General features: G+C 44.6%; 1 protein-coding gene and 1 long non-coding RNA gene across 2 annotated transcripts in view; both read right to left on the reverse strand.

Annotated features, from left to right (window-relative positions):
* Window positions 1-10,427, reverse strand: part of LOC138665633 (transmembrane protein 150A-like) — a 176,067-nt gene extending 165,640 nt beyond the window's left edge. The window contains exon 1 of the mRNA XM_069753285.1: window positions 10,040-10,427. Coding sequence (XP_069609386.1) covers window positions 10,040-10,119 — 80 coding nt within the window. The 5' untranslated portion in view covers window positions 10,120-10,427. The remainder of the gene's footprint in view (window positions 1-10,039) is intronic.
* On the reverse strand, window positions 3,963-4,940 carry LOC138665634 (uncharacterized). Its single transcript, XR_011318503.1, has 3 exons — window positions 4,677-4,940; window positions 4,561-4,581; window positions 3,963-4,184 (listed from the first exon to the last, which is right to left on the reverse strand). It is a non-coding gene; the product is annotated as an uncharacterized lncRNA (long non-coding RNA).
* Window positions 10,428-21,831: the final 11,404 nt, after the last annotated feature.

A 21,831-nucleotide genomic window follows, 5' to 3' on the forward strand; every position in this document is an offset into this window, starting at 1 on the left:
TCTGCTGCTGTGGAAGCTTTTCAGGAGTTGAAGCGTCGTTTTTGTTCTGCCCCTGTGTTGTGTCAGCCAGATGTTTCTCTTCCGTTCCAGGTCGAGGTTGATGCTTCTGAGATTGGAGCAGGGGCGGTTTTGTCAGAGAGGTTCTGATTGCTCAGTGATGAAACCATGTGCTTTCTTTTCCAGGAAGTTTTCGCCCGCTGAGCGTAATTATGATGTGGGCAATCGAGAGTTGCTGGCCATGAAGTGGGCATTCGAGGAGTGGCGTCATTGGCTTGAAGGAGCTAAGCATCGCGTGGTGGTATTGACTGATCATAAGAACTTGACTTATCTCGAGTCTGCCAAGCGCTTGAATCCTAGACAGGCCCGTTGGTCGTTATTTTTTGCCCGCTTCGACTTTGTGATTTCGTACCTTCCGGGCTCTAAAAATGTGAAGGCGGATGCTCTGTCTAGGAGTTTTGTGCCCGACTCTCCGGGTTTATCTGAGCCAGCGGGTATCCTCAAGGAAGGAGTCATTGTGTCTGCCATCTCCCCTGATTTGCGGCGGGTGCTGCAAAAATTTCAGGCGAATAAACCTGATCGTTGTCCAGCAGAGAAACTGTTCGTCCCTGATAGGTGGACTAATAAACTTATCTCTGAACTTCATTGTTCGGTGTTGGCTGTTCATCCTGGAATCTTTGGTACCAGAGAGTTAGTGGCTAGATCCTTCTGGTGGCCATCTCTGTCACGGGATGTACGTACTTTTGTGCAGTCCTGTGGGATTTGTGCTAGGGCTAAGCCCTGCTGTTCTCGTGCCAGTGGGTTGCTTTTGCCCTTGCCGGTCCCAAAGAGGCCTTGGACACATTTCGATGGATTTCATTTCTGACCTTCCCGTTTCTCAAAAGATGTCAGTCATTTGGGTGGTCTGTGATCGCTTTTCTAAAATGGTCCATCTGGTGCCCTTGGCTAAATTGCCTTCCTCCTCTGATTTGGTACCTTTGTTCTTTCAGCATGTGGTTCGGTTGCATGGCATTCCTGAGAATATTGTTTCTGACAGAGGTTCCCAGTTTGTTTCAAGGTTTTGGCTAGCCTTTTGTGGTAGGATGGGCATTGACCTATCCTTTTCCTCAGCTTTCCATCCTCAGACTAATGGCTAGACCGAACGAACCAATCAGACCTTGGAAACATATCTGAGATGTTTTGTTTCTGCAGACCAGGATGATTGGGTGTCCTTTTTGCCGTTGGCTGAGTTCGCCCTTAATAATCGGGCCAGCTCGGCTACCTTGGTTTCTCCATTTTTTTGCAATTCTGGGTTCCATCCTCGTTTCTCTTCAGGACAGGTTGAGTCTTCGGACTGTCCTGGTGTGGATTCTGTGGTGGATAGGTTGCAGCAGATCTGGACTCAGGTAGTGGACAATTTGATCTTGTCCCAGGAGAAAGCTCAACTTTTCGCTAATCGCAGACGCCGTGTGGGTCCCCGACTTCGTGTTGGGGATCTGGTTTGGTTATCTTCTCGTCATATTCCTATGAAGGTTTCCTCTCCTAAATTTAAACCTCGTTTTATTGGTCCGTATAGGATTTCTGAGGTTCTCAATCCTGTGTCTTTTCGTTTGACCCTCCCAGACTCCTTTTCCATACATAATGTATTCCATAGGTCGTTGTTGCGGAGATACGTGGCACCTATGGTTCCATCTGTTGAGCCTCCTGCCCCGGTTTTGGTGGAGGGGGAATTGGAGTATATTGTGGAGAAGATTTTGGATTCTCGTGTTTCTAGACGGAAACTCCAGTATCTGGTTAAATGGAAGGGTTATGCTCAGGAAGATAATTCCTGGGTTTTTGCCTCTGATGTTCATGCCTTTCATGCGGCTCATCCTGGTCGGCCTGGGGGCTCTGGTGAGGGTTCGGTGACCCCTCCTCAAGGGGGGGGTACTGTTGTGAGTTCTGTGGCTGAATTCACTCCTGTGGTCACAAGTGGTACTGCAGCTTCTGAGCTTCCTCCCTCAGGTGTTCTGGTGAGCTCGTTAACTGCTTCATTACTTAACTCCGCCTGATGCTGCTATCCTTGCTCCTTGTCAATGCTTCAGTGTTGGATCTGAGCTTCTCCTGATTGTTCCTGTGACCTGCTGCTCTGTATAGCTAAGTGCTTTTTGCTTTTTTGTTGCTTTTTTTCTGTCCAGCTTATCTTTTGTTTTGCTGGAAGCTCTGAGACGCAAAGGGTGTACCGCCGTGCCGTTAGTTCGGCACGGTGGGGTTTTTTTGCCCCCTTTGCGTGGTTTTGCTTTAGGGTTTTTTGTAGACTGCAAAGTTCGCTTTACTGTCCTCGCTCTGTCCTAGAATATCGGGCCCCACTTTGCTGAATCTATTTCATCCCTACGTTTTGTCTTTTCATCTTACTCACAGTCATTATATGTGGGGGGCTGCCTTTTCCTTTGGGGAATTTCTCTGGGGCAAGTCAGGCCTATTTTTCTATCTTCAGGCTAGCTAGTTTCTTAGGCTGTGCCGAGTTGCCTAGGTAGTTGTTAGGCGCAATCCACAGCCGCTTTTAGTTGTGTTTAGGATAGGATCAGGTGTGCAGTCTACAGAGTTTCCACGTCTCAGAGCTCGTTCTTATATTTTTGGGTATTTGTCAGATCACTGTGTGCGCTCTGATCGCTAAGCACACTGTGTTTCTGGATTGCCTTCATAACACCTGTCATTAGCAAACATAACACTGCCCGACCTTTCCTGGCGGCTGCCTCTAAGGCTATGTGCACACTTTGCAGATTCCACTGCGGATTTTTCCGCAGCGGAATTGCAAAATCCGCAGTGAAAACCCATCGCGGTTTTTACTGCGGATTTATCGCGGTTTTTACTGCGTTTTCTTCTGCGGATTTTCAACTGCAGTTTTCTATTGGAGCAGCTGAAAATCCGCAGAAAAGAAGTGACATGCTGCGGAATGTAATCCGCAGCGTTTCCGCGCGGATTTTTCTGCAGCATGTGCACAGCGTTTTTTGTTTCCCATAGGTTTACATTGAAATGTAAACTCATGGGAAACTGCTGCGGATCCGCAGCGGTCAAATCCGCTGCGGATCCGCAGCAAAATCCGCAAAGTGTGAATATAGCCTAAGGGAATAGCTAGTTTCCTCCCTGATGACCGCTCTAAGGTCTGATGACCGAAGGGGAGCTTCCTCTTCTAAGGTCTGAGATATGCAAGCCTGACACAGCCTTTTGGTATAACTGTCAGGCATTGGTGTCATGCATAGAGCACATTGCTTGTGCTTAGATTTTGTGGTCTTTTTCCCCTAAAACAAAGCACAAATAACAGACCATATCAGCACCAGGTGTCTGATTTAACACTCACCATAAGGCTGATCCTGTGAATACCGGTTCTGGAGGAGTAGGATCCAAATGTGACGCTGGGGCGCTCGCATGCTGCTGCCCCCGTACCACGCTGCTGCTGCTTCTCCTTGAGCGGCCGCTACCGCTCTTACTGCGCTGTTCCGTTCCCTCTCCATGAGGGTGCTCGGCGTCCGCTACTGAGGACATGGTTGCGCGCCTCCTAGGCGTCGCTCTTTTACAGCGCTGCAGCGCTCCTCCCCCGGCTTACCCCGGAAGCGTACCAACTACTTTCGGGTTTACCAGCGCTGGTGTGGACGCTGCACACCGCGCTCAACCGCGGACCAGGACGGCACTGCCCAACTCCTGGGACGCGCTCCTCACGGCCAGATGAGGGAGGGTCTGCACGCAGGACACCCCCGACGCTGCTTCCGAGCCCCCGATTCCACCGTTCCTAACAGATACCGCGTGGAGGCATGGAGGCCCGGGTAAGACTGCTGCTGCAGGCTCCCGCCGTCCGGACAGGAACCCAAACTGGAGTGGTGAGGGGGACCGCCCCTTTAAATTCTGTAGGTTCCTGTCCGGAAGGTGGGCGGATCCCCTCTCTCGTAGGGGTGCTGTCGTGGCGATAGGAAAATAGATAAATCTGAGCACTCAAAGGTAATCCAAGAAAATAATATTTATTATGTCACAACCGATCACACAGAATGCCAACGTTTCGGCTCATAAGGCCTTTATCAGGGCAAATTATCTGTAAAATAAATACAAAGTAGATATATAACATATCATACACAAACAAATCGACAGGTTGTGTAGAGAAACAGAAATATTCCATAATAATCGGATGAAATGAGTCCCATCAGTGCAAAGTGACTGTGGAGTGGAGACAGATCCTAAATAAAAATAAGAAGACAAAGGAGAACATCCATATGAGTCAAGTATAAGGTAAAAAGTACCGTAAATGCAAATGAATCAAACCAAACACCTCGAGGTGTAAGTAGAACGAATTAAGAAAAAAGGGGGGAGGAAGGAAAAAAACATGAAGTGGTACCAAGTGAAGCAAGAAAAAGAGAGGGAAAAGGGAAAAAGAGGGGAAGGTAATAAGAGGAAGAAAAGAAGGGAACGAAAAAGGGGGAAGAAAAAAAAAATAAGAGAAAAGAAAAGGGGAAAAAAGAAAAGGACCAAAAAAAACCCACCATAGAACATGGTACACACGAATCATCCAGGGATAGGACAGAAATACCAACAAATAAACACCAGGGAGATTACCTGTATGAAGGTAGGACGGGACTATAAAAAGAATATAAGAAGCAAAGATCACAATTAGACACCCATAGAGAGAGCACGAACAAAACTGCAGCGGCTGCAGAGCCACCGATACATACCAGGATGAGTGAACCGCTGCGGATACAGGCACAACCGCTACAGGAGGAAGGCATAGCGGAGAAGGAAACCGCTCCTAATAAAGGGGCGCTAATAATCAGACCGGAAGAGAACGCGACGTATGAGCGCCGCTAAGGCGCACGCGCAAGTGAAAGACAGGACGGAAGTGGGGCAAAGGGCCACCGGAAGTGTGGCACAGAGCGAACCGCAATCGAATGCGCAGATGCCAGGAGATAAAGGTGAGCGCACGCGCACTAGAAAGGAGAGGCAAAGGCTGTCAAAACACAGATGAGAAAGAAATAAGCGGAGAAAATAGGCCTGACCGCTGGTAAAAGGATACCATCAGTGGAATAATAAGATATCAGGGTGAAAAGAGATCAAGAAACGAAAGGGGAAAAAAAAAAGGAAAAACAAAAAGAACAAGGGGAGAAAGAAAAAAAAAAGGGGGAGAAAGAAGAAAAAAAGATGAGGGGGAAAAAAAAAAAAAAAAAGAGAGGAGGAGGAAAAAAGGGGGGAAAAAAAGAAGAAGAAGAGGGAGAGGGAAAAGTAAAAAAACACCACAAACCTGAGAAGATTGGATAACACCACAGGGTGATGGGTCACAACTCATGTCTAAAAGAAGAAAAAAGGCGTCAGTACGTCGGGCCGACGCAGCGCGACGGCCCCGTACGGACGCTAATGTGAAAGTAGCCTAAGCCAACCATCAGACTCCTAAATTTCTCTGACTCAGACTCCACAACTCCGACCAGAGCTGTGGAGTTGGAATCGTGGAGTCGGTATAAAATGGACCCAAAAATATATAATACATTGGGTACAGTAGTTCAGTGCAGGATGTACTGTAAGTTTTTTTTCAGAAGAATTTTGGAAAGTAATTAAATGTCCTATAAATGTCTGTTCTGTTCCTGATCTAAGGATCTTGGCTTTTAGTGGAGATGAATCTGTGCTGCACTTTATGCACATGCTCAGTAGTGGCCAGTCCTGTGGAGTCGCAGGATTGGCTTACTGACTCTACTGCCCAGAGTCTCCGACTCCACAGCACTCGTCACTACTGAGCATGTGCATAAAGTGCAGCACAGATTCATCTCCACTAAAAGCAGAGATCCTTAGATCAGGAATAGGACATTAAAGGACATGTCAAAACGTTCCCAAATTCTTATGAAAAAATTCGCAGCACATCCTGCACTGAACTACTGTACCCAATTATATATTTTAGGAATCTGTATATTTTATACAGACTCCAAAACCCTGGTTATGACTACAGTATGAAGCTGGCTATTCTACTTTCCACAAGATAGTGGGTTATTATACTTCACCATGTACTTGTTCCCGACACTCCATTGTCTATGTAGTCTTGATTCCCAGCTTCCCCTCCATTTTTCCTACACAATGTAGAGTAAATGTATGACATTCTGCTACGACATCTAGCTGCAGGTGACAGACCGGTTTGTAAAGCCAATTCAACAGTGAACGCATCACTGGTGGCCTGAACCACCATCAGCATGAATCAGAGCCCGGCTGGGCACTTGCAGTCAGGTTATGTTTTGCATAATACACAAAGCCGACTGGGTATTATACGGGAAAAACCAACGAGTATTGTGCGGCCCCTGGCCGACTTCTCCAGTAATTGGCAGGTCTCTCCATTGCGTGGACATAGGCTGCCACGAAAGACTGGACCGGAACAGCCAGACTCTATAGAACAGCTGCTTATATTGCAGTTCGATCTTTTTCTTCCCAATTTACCAGCGCTGCCTATTAAATGCAGGAAACTCTTGGTTGTGCTAGTTTAAAAAAAAATAAAGTGCACCATAGATCAATGACAAGATCAGTGACAACATCCATCCAGCTGGCCACAAATGTGGAACAAATGCAGCATCTTGGGTCATTTTTACACATCATTATACCCAGTTATGCAACACAGAAGAAGATGTCCTCTCCTGCTAAGGACTCATTCATTCAGATTTTTCTTGTGTAGAAAAACACGGATCTTAATTTGTAAGTGTTCAGCATCAGAGTTCCGTTACGGTTTGGTCAGAATCAGTTTTCACCATCCATGCTTCAGTGATTTTTATATTTATTTATTTTTTTTTTTAGCAAACCTTCTCAGATCTACCACCACGTTAGTCACGGACAGCACAAATACTGTACCTGTGTGCTGTCCGTGATACTTACTGACCCATACACTTGTGTGGGTAATTTAAATCTATGATTTGGAGCAAAAACAGACAAGTCCGGCAAAATGTGAACAGCCCAATACACTATAATGGGCTCAGTATTGCTCTGTAAAAGTCACAGAGAGAGGATACCTGTAACAATTGTGTTTGAATCAACAAGTCAATTACAGAAAGAGCAACTAAAGGGCTATATGGCGACTGTGGACGCACAACAGATCTCAGCAATGATTTTGGTCACCTGGCATGCCTAAGTAAAAGACAAGTTGCAATTTACACGTACTGTAACTTAAATGCAAGTCCAAAGGGAAGCAAAGTTAAAAATCATTAGAATCATTGGAATATAGGAATGCCACGCAAGTCACGATGCTGTGAAATTGGTTTCTTGTTTGGGAAATTTTTTCCCGGTGTTTTACAAGTTTAAAGACAAAAATTAAAAAAAAATTAAAAATCTTACAATAATAAAATACAATCCAGGAAGGTGCCCGGATGCAAATACGCTTAAGGCTGTGTGCACACGTTGCAGATTTTTTGCGTTTTTTTTGCTATAAAAAAACACGAAAAGAAGCATACATTATGCATCCCATCATTTAGAATGCATTCCACAATTTTTCCACAAAAAAAAAAAAAAAAAAAAAAATGCAGCATGTTCATTAATTTTGCGGATTTCCCACTATATTATTGCAGCGAGGAAAACGCATGCGGATTTCTTGCAGAAAATGTCGGGTTTTGCTCAGGAAATTTCTGCAAGAAATCCTGAACGTGTGCACATAGCCTTTGCTGCTACGAATGATGTAGAACTGGCACCAAAGTGTACACTGAAGGGCATTATAGAAAGGGTTAATTTACTTTGGGCCACAGATCTCACACCACCATTACATAGATCGTGACGGCCAGTATCAAATTCAGATCAATCTAGCCTGGACAGAAGGTGACCTGGGCATAAAAACGGCCAAAAAGCCAATCTTCACAGATTTTAATAAGCAACTGGTGTTAAAAGACTGACTTCTCACCCCACCAGTACCTAGATAGTGACGGCCCCCCATGAAATTCAGGTCACTCCACCCTAGTCCAAACAGGTGCTGGCCATCAGAACAGGCAATAAAGTGGGCAAATAGCCACTTTTCACAGATTTGAATATGTAATGAGTGAGAACTGCAGCCAAAGCGCTGAAAGAATTGACATCCTGCACCAAATCTAACGCAAGTAACTTGTGCATGAGGATTCAGGATTCCCTTCAGGTTTTGTGACAAATGTGGCCAGAAAAAAAATAAATAAATAAATGCCAGGAGCAGATTTTTATATAAAGCATCACTATCTGTGTGTGGGCAAAGTTAGATCAGTAGCCCAAAGTTATTGAAAGGGGTTGTCCGGTCTTAAACTACAAGTCTGCAGTCAGGGGCATAATGACTATGGTCGCAGCAGCACCAGAAGAATTCAACTGGATGCGTGTCCTCGGACGCACGTCCAGTTGAAGTGTATTGCACGCACAGACCCATCAGCTCTTGGAGAACTATGGCCTGTGTATTATACTAATATAGATAACTATGGCCCGTGCAGGACCACAGGAGGTGCATTATATTTTAATACTTCACTTGCCGCTTCCATTTAGTCGGGATGTGACAGCATGTGGGAGAATTACAGCTTTGCGGTTACCTGCCCGGCGCTGGCACTGGAGAATCCTCACAGTGAGCAGTGCCATGTAAGGATTCACAAGTCTGCAGTCAGACTCACAGAGAGAGACTGCAGACTTTTAGCTTAAGACGGGACAACACCTTTAACCATTAAAAGAAATATCCAACTTATTCAGATCAGCACAAAGTTGCAATTTAACAACTTAGATGCAGCTTTTTTCATCAGCAGCCACTCCGGTCAGTGTGAAAGAAAACAGATTTATGTGGATCTTCCTATTTTGTGCTGGTGTTAGTGGCCCAAAGTCATTTAACCCCTGAAAAACATGTTAATTATTCAAATCTGTGAAAAGTGGCTACTTGCCCGCCGTTCTGATGCCCCGAGCACATTCAGTCCAGGTTATAGTGTCCTGAATTTGATGCGGGCCATCACTATATGTAATACTGGTGCGAGAGCAGCGGCTCAGTCATTGAGCCCCTGAAGAATAACACTTCTCCAAATCAGAGATCGCCCGTCTGCCCACTCTTATGCCAGTTCTGATGCACGGAACACATTTAGGCCATGCTGAAGTGACCTGAATTTGATGTCGGGCAGCTTGACCCGTGTGTCTGCAGTGTGACATCAGTGGCCCAAAGTCATTTAACCCTTTCAATAACACTTCAGCGCCCATTTTTGTGCCAGTTTGATAACTTTTTTAAGCTTATTCACATCAGGGCACCGCATTGTATTTTATTATTTTTGTTAAACCTGTAAGAAACAAAAAAAGAAACTGACGAAAAAGAAACTGACGAAAAAGAAACGAACTTCAGCTGTGAATAAACCTGGACGAATAAAACACAAAAACAACTTCAGCATCGAACGCAAGTCAGCCTCCTAATAACGCACAGGCCCGGCAGGGATGGCACAACCATTCCTGTGCCCTTATAGCGGGCATCTGAAGTCTACAAACATTTGTTACAGAGAATCATTACACGGAAACACAAACCGTAGGAGACATAGCTGTAAAGTGAGCGGGGGTCAGGCAGCACCACCCAGGAACAATATCACCAGTAGTATAAAACATTACTAATAATGCAGATTTAAATTTACATATAATAAAGCCACCACACACATGAACAGAGCCCAACAGCTCCATACATCCCACCACCATTACGTACAACGCCGCCTGCAAGGAAATGGTGGACAAGATGCTAAATATCAGAAATATCAGTGCCAATCAGTCATACATTCTGACATTTGGCGCGGACCGTATGCCAGGGTGGTGGCAGCGCCATTCTGGATGGCAGGGCTCATACTGGACCGGTCTATGACCCTCTGGGACCACCTAGTATTATCCCCCCAGTGACCTCTACATGACAGGCGGCTGCAGACCATCTGCTGACAGCATAAAGGTGCCAGGACGGGCAGGCATTGCTGGGGCCATGGCATCCCTGGGGGCACACAGCAGCACCAGCCCACACTCCTCCACAAGATGCTGCACACATGTCAGTACCTTTCTCTCCAACAAAGACTCCTTTGATCAGGGCTCCCCGGCTACACCGCCCCCATCCCTGCCCAGCACTTACACTATCCACATCCCGGTGATGGTGAAGGCTGGCAGCGTGACGGGCAGGATCACCCAGCCTGGCATCCTGGAGAGCGGCATGCTGGTGCCCAGGCTGCGCTGTCCCGCTGAGGGCTGTCCCGGGCTTCAGCACTGCGCTGCCAGTCTCCCAGTAAATCGCCCGGATCCAGGTGGAGGCTTCTCCCAATAACTCCAGAAAAGTTTCAGCTGCTCTTGTCCCATAGCCCAGGATGGCGCTCCCCGCAGGTCCTGCTGGGCAGACGGCTTCACCCTTCCGATCCCCGGGCCGAGGCACCAGCAGCCCGGCCGCAGGGTACAGCCGAGGGACGCGATCCGGGCTGTGATCTCCCGACCACTCAGAGCAGCAGCCTGCGGCCACAGCACAATGTATCAGTGCTGGGAGGGAGCTCCGCCCCGGCCCCGCCCCGCAGGGTGAGCAGGCCCCGCCCCGCAGGGTGAGCAGGCCCCGCCCCGCAGGGTGAGCAGGCCCCGCCCCGCAGGGTGAGCAGGCCCCGCCCCGCAGGGTGAGCAGGCCCCGCCCAGAGGCGGAGGAGTCTGGCTGCCGCTGGAGCAGTCTGCTAGCGACTAGTCTGGAATGGAGTTGTTCCTGTGAGGGTGTGACGTCACGGGAAGAGCAGCGCCGCCCGATAGCAGGTAGTAGCGGTGAGATGAGGCGAGCTGTGTGCAGGAGATCCTGAGGAGCCGAGGGCTGCACCATGCAGCTGTGTGGAGATGGGAATGATAATTTAGGACTAATGTGGGTGCTCTGAGGGGGTATCTTGGAGGCAAAGAAACATGGATCACGTTAATATATGCATGTTGGAGGGTGACGCAGGGAAATGGCCACTGTTAATTGTATGGGGCTGCTTATGGGCTTTCGCAGTAAAAGGGTTGATGTGGCTACTTTCACACTTCCGTTGTTTGCCCACCGTCACAATGCGTCAGTTTGGAGAAAAAACGCATCCAGGATGCGTTTTTTCCCCCATAGACTTGCATTAGTGACGCATTGCCATACGTTGCATGCTTCGTCCACTGGATGCATCGGGTTTTGGCGGCCCGTCATTTTGAAAAAAACGTTCAAGGGAACGTTTTTTCATACGTTGCATCCTGCAATTGGACTGCGCATGCCCGTGCGGAGATCGCTATCTCCTCCCCGAGACTTTAGAATGAGCAGCGATCGCGTTGAAGAACTGCGTTCGCTGCTCACGTTTGGCGCAATTTCCCCAACGTCCGTCGGTATATCGCGCTGACGCTTTGTGACAGCCGAGTACTGACGGAAGTGTGAAAGAAGCCTTACTTGAATGAGGCTGCATGGAGAAGGGGAGATGATGAGGGGCTGTGTGGAGACGGGGAGTGTGACGGGCTGTGCGGTGAAGGGGGGGATGTGATAATGAGGATCTGTAAGGAGAAGGGGGTATGATGATAAGGGGCTGTGCGAAGAAGAGAGGATGATGATGCTGTGCGGAGATGAGGGGTTGATGATGCTGTGCGGAGAAGGAGAGTGATGATGAGCTGTCAGAGAGGAGGGGTGATGATGAGTTGTGCGGAGAACGGGAGATGATGATGAGAGGCTGTGCGGAGAAGGGGAGATGATGATGAGGGGCTGTGGAGAAGGGGATATTGATGTGGGGCTATGCAGAGAAGAGGGGATATTGAAGAGGGGCTGTGCGGAGAAAGGATAATGATGAGGGGCTCTGTGGAAAAGTGGGGTGTGATGAGGGGCTGTGCGGAGAAGTGGGGTGTGACGATGAGGGGCAGTGTGGAGAAGGGGGGTGTGATAATGTGAGAGGCTGTGAGGAGAAAGAGGTGTGATGAGGGGCTGTTTGGAGAAGAGGGGATGATAATGCTGTGCAGAGAAGAGAGGTTGATGATGCTGTGTGGAGAAGGAGGGTGTGATGAGCTGTTGGAGAGGGGGGGTGATGATGAGTTGTGCGGAGAAGGGGAGATAATGATGAGGGGCTGTGCAGAGAAGAGGGGATATTGATGAGGGGCTGTGTGGAGAAAGGATAATGATGAGGGGCTGTGCCAACAAATATTGGGAGTGATGACGAGGGGCTGTGTGGAGAAGTGGGGTGTGATGATGAGGGGCAGTGCGGAGAAGGGGGGGTGATAATGAGGGGCCGTGAGGAGAAGGAGGGATGATGATGAGTTGTGCGGAGAAGGCGGTTTGATGATGAGGGGCTGTGCTGAGAAGGGGGATGTGATGATTAGGGGCTATGCAGAGAAGGGAGGAAGTGATGATGAGCTCTGCGAAGAAGGGGGATGATGATGAGAGACTATGCAGTGAAGGGGGGATGATGATGAGGAATGAAGTTCAAACCGTTTGCAATCTTCTGAAACACACGGAATTCGCCTCTGTCCAAGTGGGGCAGAAAGAAAATCTATTACGACAATATCAAGGGTAGGAAGATGACAAATTTGGGTGCATTCAACACGAAATTCCTACGGGGGTCACAGCCCCCATTCGAGAACGATATCAGCAGAAACCCCCCTCAAATGTATCAGGAAGTAAAATATTTGCTGTTGCACATGTGGATTGGAGTGATAAGGGAGAGTCAAAGTTTCTGAGCGACACCCATTGTACTAGTTTGGAAAAGGATCGGGACATTGAGGTTATGTGTGGACTACCGACAGCTGAATGTTTACACCATACGAGACTCCTACACCCTGCCAAGGGTCAAAGAATTCCTGTCCCATTGGCAGTCCTTCTCATCCTCATTGATGTACCAAAATATGCCAAGATAATTGCTACGGTACGTTATCCATTTACGATATTTGATATGCCGGTATCACAGTTCATACTCTCTCTGCCTTTGTGATTTGTCCTCATGGTCTCTATAAACATTTCTTCTCTTTTCTCCTCGTTGTTATTTAGTTTAACAAATCTTTTTCTTTTGCAAACTACTGTTGATACCGTATGCAGTTGTTTGTTTTCATGCAACTAAACATTTCAGTAGTTACTATGCCATATGGTGTGTTCGTTTGTACCTGTTGATATGTTTGTTTTTGCTGTGTATTATAAAACAAGAAATATTTTGAATAAGAATTCCTTTGGTAAGGCTAAATACTTAATGTCTCTTGATCTGGCCAGCGGTTATTGGCAGGTTCCCATAGCAGCAAAGGACCGTTCAGAGACCGCCTCTTTCCCATGGGGCTATTCGAGTTTAACCAAAAGCCTTTTGAGCTAAAGGGTGCACCAGGGACGTTCCAAAACCCAACTGAAAGATGGTAGGGAACCTGAATTTTGAAGGCACTCTGATATACTGTACCTCAGTGACATAATTATCTACTCTCCCACCTTTGAAGAACATTTTGCCAGGTTGGCACAGGTGCTAGAATGGCTTCAGGGATAAGGGTTGAAGATCAGACCTCGAAAATGCCACCTATTTCAGAGGGAGTATTTGAGGAACACAGGAGTCTACCCCACCACTGAGAAGGTGGCTGCTGTGCAAAAGTGGCCTACACCAATGATACTGAGGGTTCTGAGAGCGTTGCAAGGACTAGCTGGATACTATTGAAGGTTTATCTTTAACTTCGCAAAAACTGCAGCACCATTGAATGAGCTACTAAGAGGGACAGCAGGAGGGATTAAGCGATAACCTATCCAGTGTGGCCATAGACAAGAGGAAACTTTTTGGACCCTGGAGTTAGAACTGACTGATGCTCCCATGTTGGCATATGCTGATTTCTTGCAGCCCATCTTGCTGTTCAGCGATGAAAGCCTGTACGGAATTGGGGTGGGACTAGCTCAGGTACAGGAAGGAAGTGAGAAGGTGATTGCATACATAGTAACATAGTTAGTAAGGCCGAAAAAAGACATTTGTCCATCCAGTTCAGCCTATATTCCATCATAATAAATCCCCAGATCTACGTCCTTCTACAGAACCTAATAATTGTATGATACAATATTGTTCTGCTCCAGGAAGACATCCAGGCCTCTCTTGAACCCCTCGACTGAGTTCGCCATCACCACCTCCTCAGGCAAGCAATTCCAGATTCTCACTGCCCTAACAGTAAAGAATCCTCTTCTATGTTGGTGGAAAAACCTTCTCTCCTCCAGACGCAAAGAATGCCCCCTTGTGCCCGTCACCTTCCTTGGTATAAACAGATCCTCAGCGAGATATTTGTATTGTCCCCTTATATACTTATACATGGTTATTAGATCGCCCCTCAGTCATCTTTTTTCTAGTCTAAATAATCCTAATTTCGCTAATCTATCTGGGTATTGTAGTTCTCCCATCCCCTTTATTAATTTTGTTGCCCTCCTTTGTACTCTCTCTAGTTCCATTATATCCTTCCTGAGCACCGGTGCCCAAAACTGGACACAGTACTCCATGTGCGGTCTAACTAGGGATTTGTACAGAGGCAGTATAATGCTCTCATCATGTGTATCCAGACCTCTTTTAATGCACCCCATGATCCTGTTTGCCTTGGCAGCTGCTGCCTGGCATTGGCTGCTCCAGGTAAGTTTATCATTAACTAGGATCCCCAAGTCCTTCTCCCTGTCAGATTTACCCAGTGGTTTCCCATTCAGTGTGTAATGGTGATATTGATTCCTTCTTCCCATGTGTATAACCTTACATTTATCATTGTTAAACCTCATCTGCCACCTTTCAGCCCAAGTTTCCAACTTATACAGATCCATCTGTAGCAGAATACTATCTTCTCTTGTATTAACTGCTTTAAATAGTTTTGTATCATCTGCAAATATCGATATTTTACTGTGTAAACCTTCTACCAGATCATTAATGAATATGTTGAAGAGAACAGGTCCCAATACCGACCCCTGCGGTACCCCACTGGTCACAGCGACCCAGTTAGAGACTATACCATTTATAACCACCCTCTGCTTTCTATCACTAAGCCAGTTACTAACCCATTTACACACATTTTCCCCCAGACCAAGCATTCTCATTTTGTGTACCAACCTCTTGTGCGGCACGGTATCAAACGCTTTGGAAAAATCGAGATATACCACGTCCAATGACTCACCGTGGTCCAGCCTATAGCTTACCTCTTCATAAAAACTGATTAGATTGGTTTGACAGGAGCGATTTCTCATAAACCCATGCTGATATGGAGTTAAACAGTTATTCTCATTGAGATAATCCAGAATAACATCCCTCAGAAACCCTTCAAATATTTTACCAACAATAGAGGTTAGACTTACTGGCCTATAATTTCCAGGTTCATTTTTAGAGCCCTTTTTGAATATTGGCACCACATTTGCTATGCGCCAGTCCTGTGGAACAGACCCTGTCACTATAGAGTCCCTAAAAATAAGAAATAATGGTTTATCTATTACATTACTTAGTTCTCTTAGTACTCGTGGGTGTATGCCATCCGGACCCGGAGATTTATCTATTTTAATCTTATTTAGCTGGTTTCGCACCTCTTCTTGGGTTAGATTGGTGACCCTTAATATAGGGTTTTCATTGTTTCTTGGGATTTCACCTAGCATTTCATTTTCCACCGTGAATACCGTGGAGAAGAAGGTGTTTAATATGTTAGCTTTTTCCTCGTCATCTACAACCATTCTTTCCTCACTATTTTTTAAGGGGCCTACATTTTCAGTTTTTATTCTTTTACTATTGATATAGTTGAAGAACAGTTTGGGATTAGTTTTACTCTCCTTAGCAATGTGCTTCTCTGTTTCCTTTTTGGCAGCTTTAATTCGTTTTTTAGATAAAGTATTTTTCTCCCTATAGTTTTTTAGAGCTTCAATGGTGCCATCCTGCTTTAGTAGTGCAAATGCTTTCTTTTTACTGTTAATTTCCTGTCTTACTTCTTTGTTTAGCCACATTGGGTTTTTCCTATTTCTAGTCCTTTTATTCCCACAAGGTATAAACCGCTTACACTGCCTATTTAGGATGTTCTTAAACATTTTCCATTTATTATCTGTATTCTTATTTCTGAGGATATTGTCCCAGTCTACCAGATTAAGGGCATCTCTAAGCTGGTCAAACTTTGCCTTCCTAAAGTTCAGTGTTTTTGTGACTCCCTGACAAGTCCCCCTAGTGAAAGACAGGTGAAACTGTACAATATTGTGGTCGCTATTTCCTAGATGCCCGACCACCTGCAGATTTGTTATTCTGTCAGGTCTATTAGACAGTATTAGGTCTAAAAGTGCTGCTCCTCTGGTTGGATTCTGCACCAATTGTGAAAGATAATTTTTCTTGGTTATTAGCAGAAACCTGTTGCCTTTATGGGTTTCACAGGTTTCTGTTTCCCAGTTAATATCCGGGTAGTTAAAGTCCCCCATAACCAGGACCTCATTATGGGTTGCAGCTTCATCTATCTGCTTTAGAAGTAGACTTTCCATGGTTTCTGTTATATTTGGGGGTTTGTAACAGACCCCAATGAGAATTTTGTTACCATTTTTCCCTCCATGAATTTCGACCCATATGGACTCGACATCCTCATTTCCTTCGCTAATATCCTCCCTTAAAGTGGACTTTAGACAAGACTTTACATAGAGACAAACCCCTCCTCCTCTCCGATTTTTACGATCCTTTCTAAACAGACTGTAACCCTGTAAGTTAACTGCCCAGTCATAGCTTTCATCTAACCATGTCTCGGTTATTCCCACTATGTCAAAGTTACCTGTAGATATTTCTGCTTCTAGTTCTTCCATCTTGTTTGTCAGGCTTCTGGCGTTTGCGAGCATGCAGTTTAGAGGATTTTGTTTTGTTCCAATCTCCTCACTGTGGATTGTTTTAGAAATGTTCTTACCTCCCATCTGAGTATGTTTTCCTGGGTCTTCTTTGTTCAAGTCTAATGTTTTTCTTCCCGTCCCCTCTTCTTCTAGTTTAACGCCCTCCTGATGAGTGGCTAACATAGAAAAAACTCAGAAAAAATATTTTTTCTATGTTAGCTGTTTTTGATATTAGTGTTAGGACCCGCAATATTATGGGGACCCTTGACGTTGGGTTGCGGGCTTACTTTATTTTGGCCAAAATATTAAACCAATACCTCATATAGTGTATGTATTTATCATATGCATGCATTTTTTTTTGCACTATATCATATCCTTTTTTGCGGGATGTGGCCAGGCCTCTTTATGTTGGCTATGTTTTTCTGGGGCGTCTTTCACTGTGCGCTGCATTTTATAGTGCTGGGCAGCCCGCCTGTTAATACAAGGGGCGTCATCAATAGGTTGCATACAGACACTGTGCACCGCACCTATCAGTGTGACTGGCGTCCTATGTGAGTTATATCAATGTGCATTTTTTCTGCTAGGCAGCCAACCCCTGCAATGTTTGGTTGGGGTGGTTGTTTTTATCAAGTAGTTTGCACCTGTGCCGCTCCTAGCCTGTATCAGTGGAGGCCTGCTGCATCCTGCTAAGTGTGCATTTGTCATCAGACAGGGTTTTGGGAAGACACAAAAGAGAATAGTAAAACCAAAAACACTCAGTTTGAAAAAAATTTTTTGCAGTAATCCGCAAGTGCTAGTAAAAGATGTAAATAACAGGGTATTTGGTTGATACGTTTTTTGCAAAAAATGTATACTAAGCTGCTCTACCAATCTTCACGGTATACCCATATCAGAGCAGTCCTAACTAATGTATGCAATCCCTATCTGATGTATTTAAAAACCTGATCATCTGTATATTACCTGTGTGAACAGGGTTCAGAGAGGAAAAATCCATGTGTGCATACAGGGTAGAACAGCTTTTGTGCAGATAGCCCAAGAGGAGTGGTGGAACTCCCCAGTCTTGTAGACACAAGAGAACAATTATGGAAACAGGAACACATGGGCTACTTGCACAGTGAACAAGTCTGTAAGCACATGTTCACACACCACCAAGAAACCTGAAGACACAAAAGAGAATAGTAAAACCAAAAACACTCAGTTTGAAAAAATTTTTTTGCAGTAATCCGCAAGTGCTAGTAAAAGATGTAAATAACAGGGTATTTGGTTGATACGTTTTTTGCAAAAAATGTATACTAAGCTGCTCTACCAATCTTCACGGTATACCCATATCAGAGCAGTCCTAACTAATGTATGCAATCCCTATCTGATGTATTTAAAAACCTGATCATCTGTATATTACCTGTGTGAACAGGGTTCAGAGAGGAAAAATCCATGTGTGCATACAGGGTAGAACAGCTTTTGTGCAGATAGCCCAAGAGGAGTGGTGGAACTCCCCAGTCTTGTAGACACAAGAGAACAATTATGGAAACAGGAACACATGGGCTACTTGCACAGTGAACAAGTCTGTAAAAACATGTTCACACACCACCAAGAAACCTGAAGACACAAAAGAGAATAGTAAAACCAAAAACACTCAGTTTGAAAAAAATTTTTTGCAGTAATCCGCAAGTGCTAGTAAAAGATGTAAATAACAGGGTATTTGGTTGATACGTTTTTTGCAAAAAATGTATACTAAGCTGCTCTACCAATCTTCACGGTATACCCATATCAGAGCAGTCCTAACTAATGTATGCAATCCCTATCTGATGTATTTAAAAACCTGATCATCTGTATATTACCTGTGTGAACAGGGTTCAGAGAGGAAAAATCCATGTGTGCATACAGGGTAGAACAGCTTTTGTGCAGATAGCCCAAGAGGAGTGGTGGAACTCCCCAGTCTTGTAGACACAAGAGAACAATTATGGAAACAGGAACACATGGGCTACTTGCACAGTGAACAAGTCTGTAAGAACATGTTCACACACCACCAAGAAACCTGAAGACACAAAAGAGAATAGTAAAACCAAAAACACTCAGTTTGAAAAAAATTTTTTGCAGTAATCCGCAAGTGCTAGTAAAAGATGTAAATAACAGGGTATTTGGTTGATACGTTTTTTGCAAAAAATGTATACTAAGCTGCTCTACCAATCTTCACGGTATACCCATATCAGAGCAGTCCTAACTAATGTATGCAATCCCTATCTGATGTATTTAAAAACCTGATCATCTGTATATTACCTGTGTGAACAGGGTTCAGAGAGGAAAAATCCATGTGTGCATACAGGGTAGAACAGCTTTTGTGCAGATAGCCCAAGAGGAGTGGTGGAACTCCCCAGTCTTGTAGACACAAGAGAACAATTATGGAAACAGGAACACATGGGCTACTTGCACAGTGAACAAGTCTGTAAGAACATGTTCACACACCACCAAGAAACCTGAAGACACAAAAGAGAATAGTAAAACCAAAAACACTCAGTTTGAAAAAAAATTTTTGCAGTAATCCGCAAGTGCTAGTAAAAGATGTAAATAACAGGGTATTTGGTTGATACGTTTTTTGCAAAAAATGTATACTAAGCTGCTCTACCAATCTTCACGGTATACCCATATCAGAGCAGTCCTAACTAATGTATGCAATCCCTATCTGATGTATTTAAAAACCTGATCATCTGTATATTACCTGTGTGAACAGGGTTCAGAGAGGAAAAATCCATGTGTGCATACAGGGTAGAACAGCTTTTGTGCAGATAGCCCAAGAGGAGTGGTGGAACTCCCCAGTCTTGTAGACACAAGAGAACAATTATGGAAACAGGAACACATGGGCTACTTGCACAGTGAACAAGTCTGTAAAAACATGTTCACACACCACCAAGAAACCTGAAGACACAAAAGAGAATAGTAAAACCAAAAACACTCAGTTTGAAAAAAATTTTTTGCAGTAATCCGCAAGTGCTAGTAAAAGATGTAAATAACAGGGTATTTGGTTGATACGTTTTTTGCAAAAAATGTATACTAAGCTGCTCTACCAATCTTCACGGTATACCCATATCAGAGCAGTCCTAACTAATGTATGCAATCCCTATCTGATGTATTTAAAAACCTGATCATCTGTATATTACCTGTGTGAACAGGGTTCAGAGAGGAAAAATCCATGTGTGCATACAGGGTAGAACAGCTTTTGTGCAGATAGCCCAAGAGGAGTGGTGGAACTCCCCAGTCTTGTAGACACAAGAGAACAATTATGGAAACAGGAACACATGGGCTACTTGCACAGTGAACAAGTCTGTAAGAACATGTTCACACACCACCAAGAAACCTGAAGACACAAAAGAGAATAGTAAAACCAAAAACACTCAGTTTGAAAAAAAATTTTTGCAGTAATCCGCAAGTGCTAGTAAAAGATGTAAATAACAGGGTATTTTGTTAATACGTTTTTTGCAAAAAATGTATACTAAGCTGCTCTACCAATCTTCACGGTATACCCATATCAGAGCAGTCCTAACTAATGTATGCAATCCCTATCTGATGTATTTAAAAACCTGATCATCTGTATATTACCTGTGTGAACAGGGTTCAGAGAGGAAAAATCCATGTGTGCATACAGGGTAGAACAGCTTTTGTGCAGATAGCCCAAGAGGAGTGGTGGAACTCCCCAGTCTTGTAGACACAAAAGAACAATTATGGAAACAGGAACACATGGGCTACTTGCACAGTGAACAAGTCTGTAAGAACATGTTCACACACCACCAAGAAACCTGAAGACACAAAAGAGAATAGTAAAACCAAAAACACTCAGTTTGAAAAAAATTTTTTGCAGTAATCCGCAAGTGCTAGTAAAAGATGTAAATAACAGGGTATTTGGTTGATACGTTTTTTGCAAAAAATGTATACTAAGCTGCTCTACCAATCTTCACGGTATACCCATATCAGAGCAGTCCTAACTAATGTATGCAATCCCTATCTGATGTATTTAAAAACCTGATCATCTGTATATTACCTGTGTGAACAGGGTTCAGAGAGGAAAAATCCATGTGTGCATACAGGGTAGAACAGCTTTTGTGCAGATAGCCCAAGAGGAGTGGTGGAACTCCCCAGTCTTGTAGACACAAGAGAACAATTATGGAAACAGGAACACATGGGCTACTTGCACAGTGAACAAGTCTGTAAGAACATGTTCACACACCACCAAGAAACCTGAAGACACAAAAGAGAATAGTAAAACCAAAAACACTCAGTTTGAAAAAAATTTTTTGCAGTAATCCGCAAGTGCTAGTAAAAGATGTAAATAACAGGGTATTTGGTTGATACGTTTTTTGCAAAAAATGTATACTAAGCTGCTCTACCAATCTTCACGGTATACCCATATCAGAGCAGTCCTAACTAATGTATGCAATCCCTATCTGATGTATTTAAAAACCTGATCATCTGTATATTACCTGTGTGAACAGGGTTCAGAGAGGAAAAATCCATGTGTGCATACAGGGTAGAACAGCTTTTGTGCAGATAGCCCAAGAGGAGTGGTGGAACTCCCCAGTCTTGTAGACACAAGAGAACAATTATGGAAACAGGAACACATGGGCTACTTGCACAGTGAACAAGTCTGTAAAAACATGTTCACACACCACCAAGAAACCTGAAGACACAAAAGAGAATAGTAAAACCAAAAACACTCAGTTTGAAAAAAATTTTTTGCAGTAATCCGCAAGTGCTAGTAAAAGATGTAAATAACAGGGTATTTGGTTGATACGTTTTTTGCAAAAAATGTATACTAAGCTGCTCTACCAATCTTCACGGTATACCCATATCAGAGCAGTCCTAACTAATGTATGCAATCCCTATCTGATGTATTTAAAAACCTGATCATCTGTATATTACCTGTGTGAACAGGGTTCAGAGAGGAAAAATCCATGTGTGCATACAGGGTAGAACAGCTTTTGTGCAGATAGCCCAAGAGGAGTGGTGGAACTCCCCAGTCTTGTAGACACAAGAGAACAATTATGGAAACAGGAACACATGGGCTACTTGCACAGTGAACAAGTCTGTAAGAACATGTTCACACACCACCAAGAAACCTGAAGACACAAAAGAGAATAGTAAAACCA

Source organism: Ranitomeya imitator, chromosome 2, assembly GCF_032444005.1.
Source record: "Ranitomeya imitator isolate aRanImi1 chromosome 2, aRanImi1.pri, whole genome shotgun sequence".
Taxonomy (NCBI): Eukaryota; Metazoa; Chordata; class Amphibia; order Anura; family Dendrobatidae; genus Ranitomeya; species Ranitomeya imitator.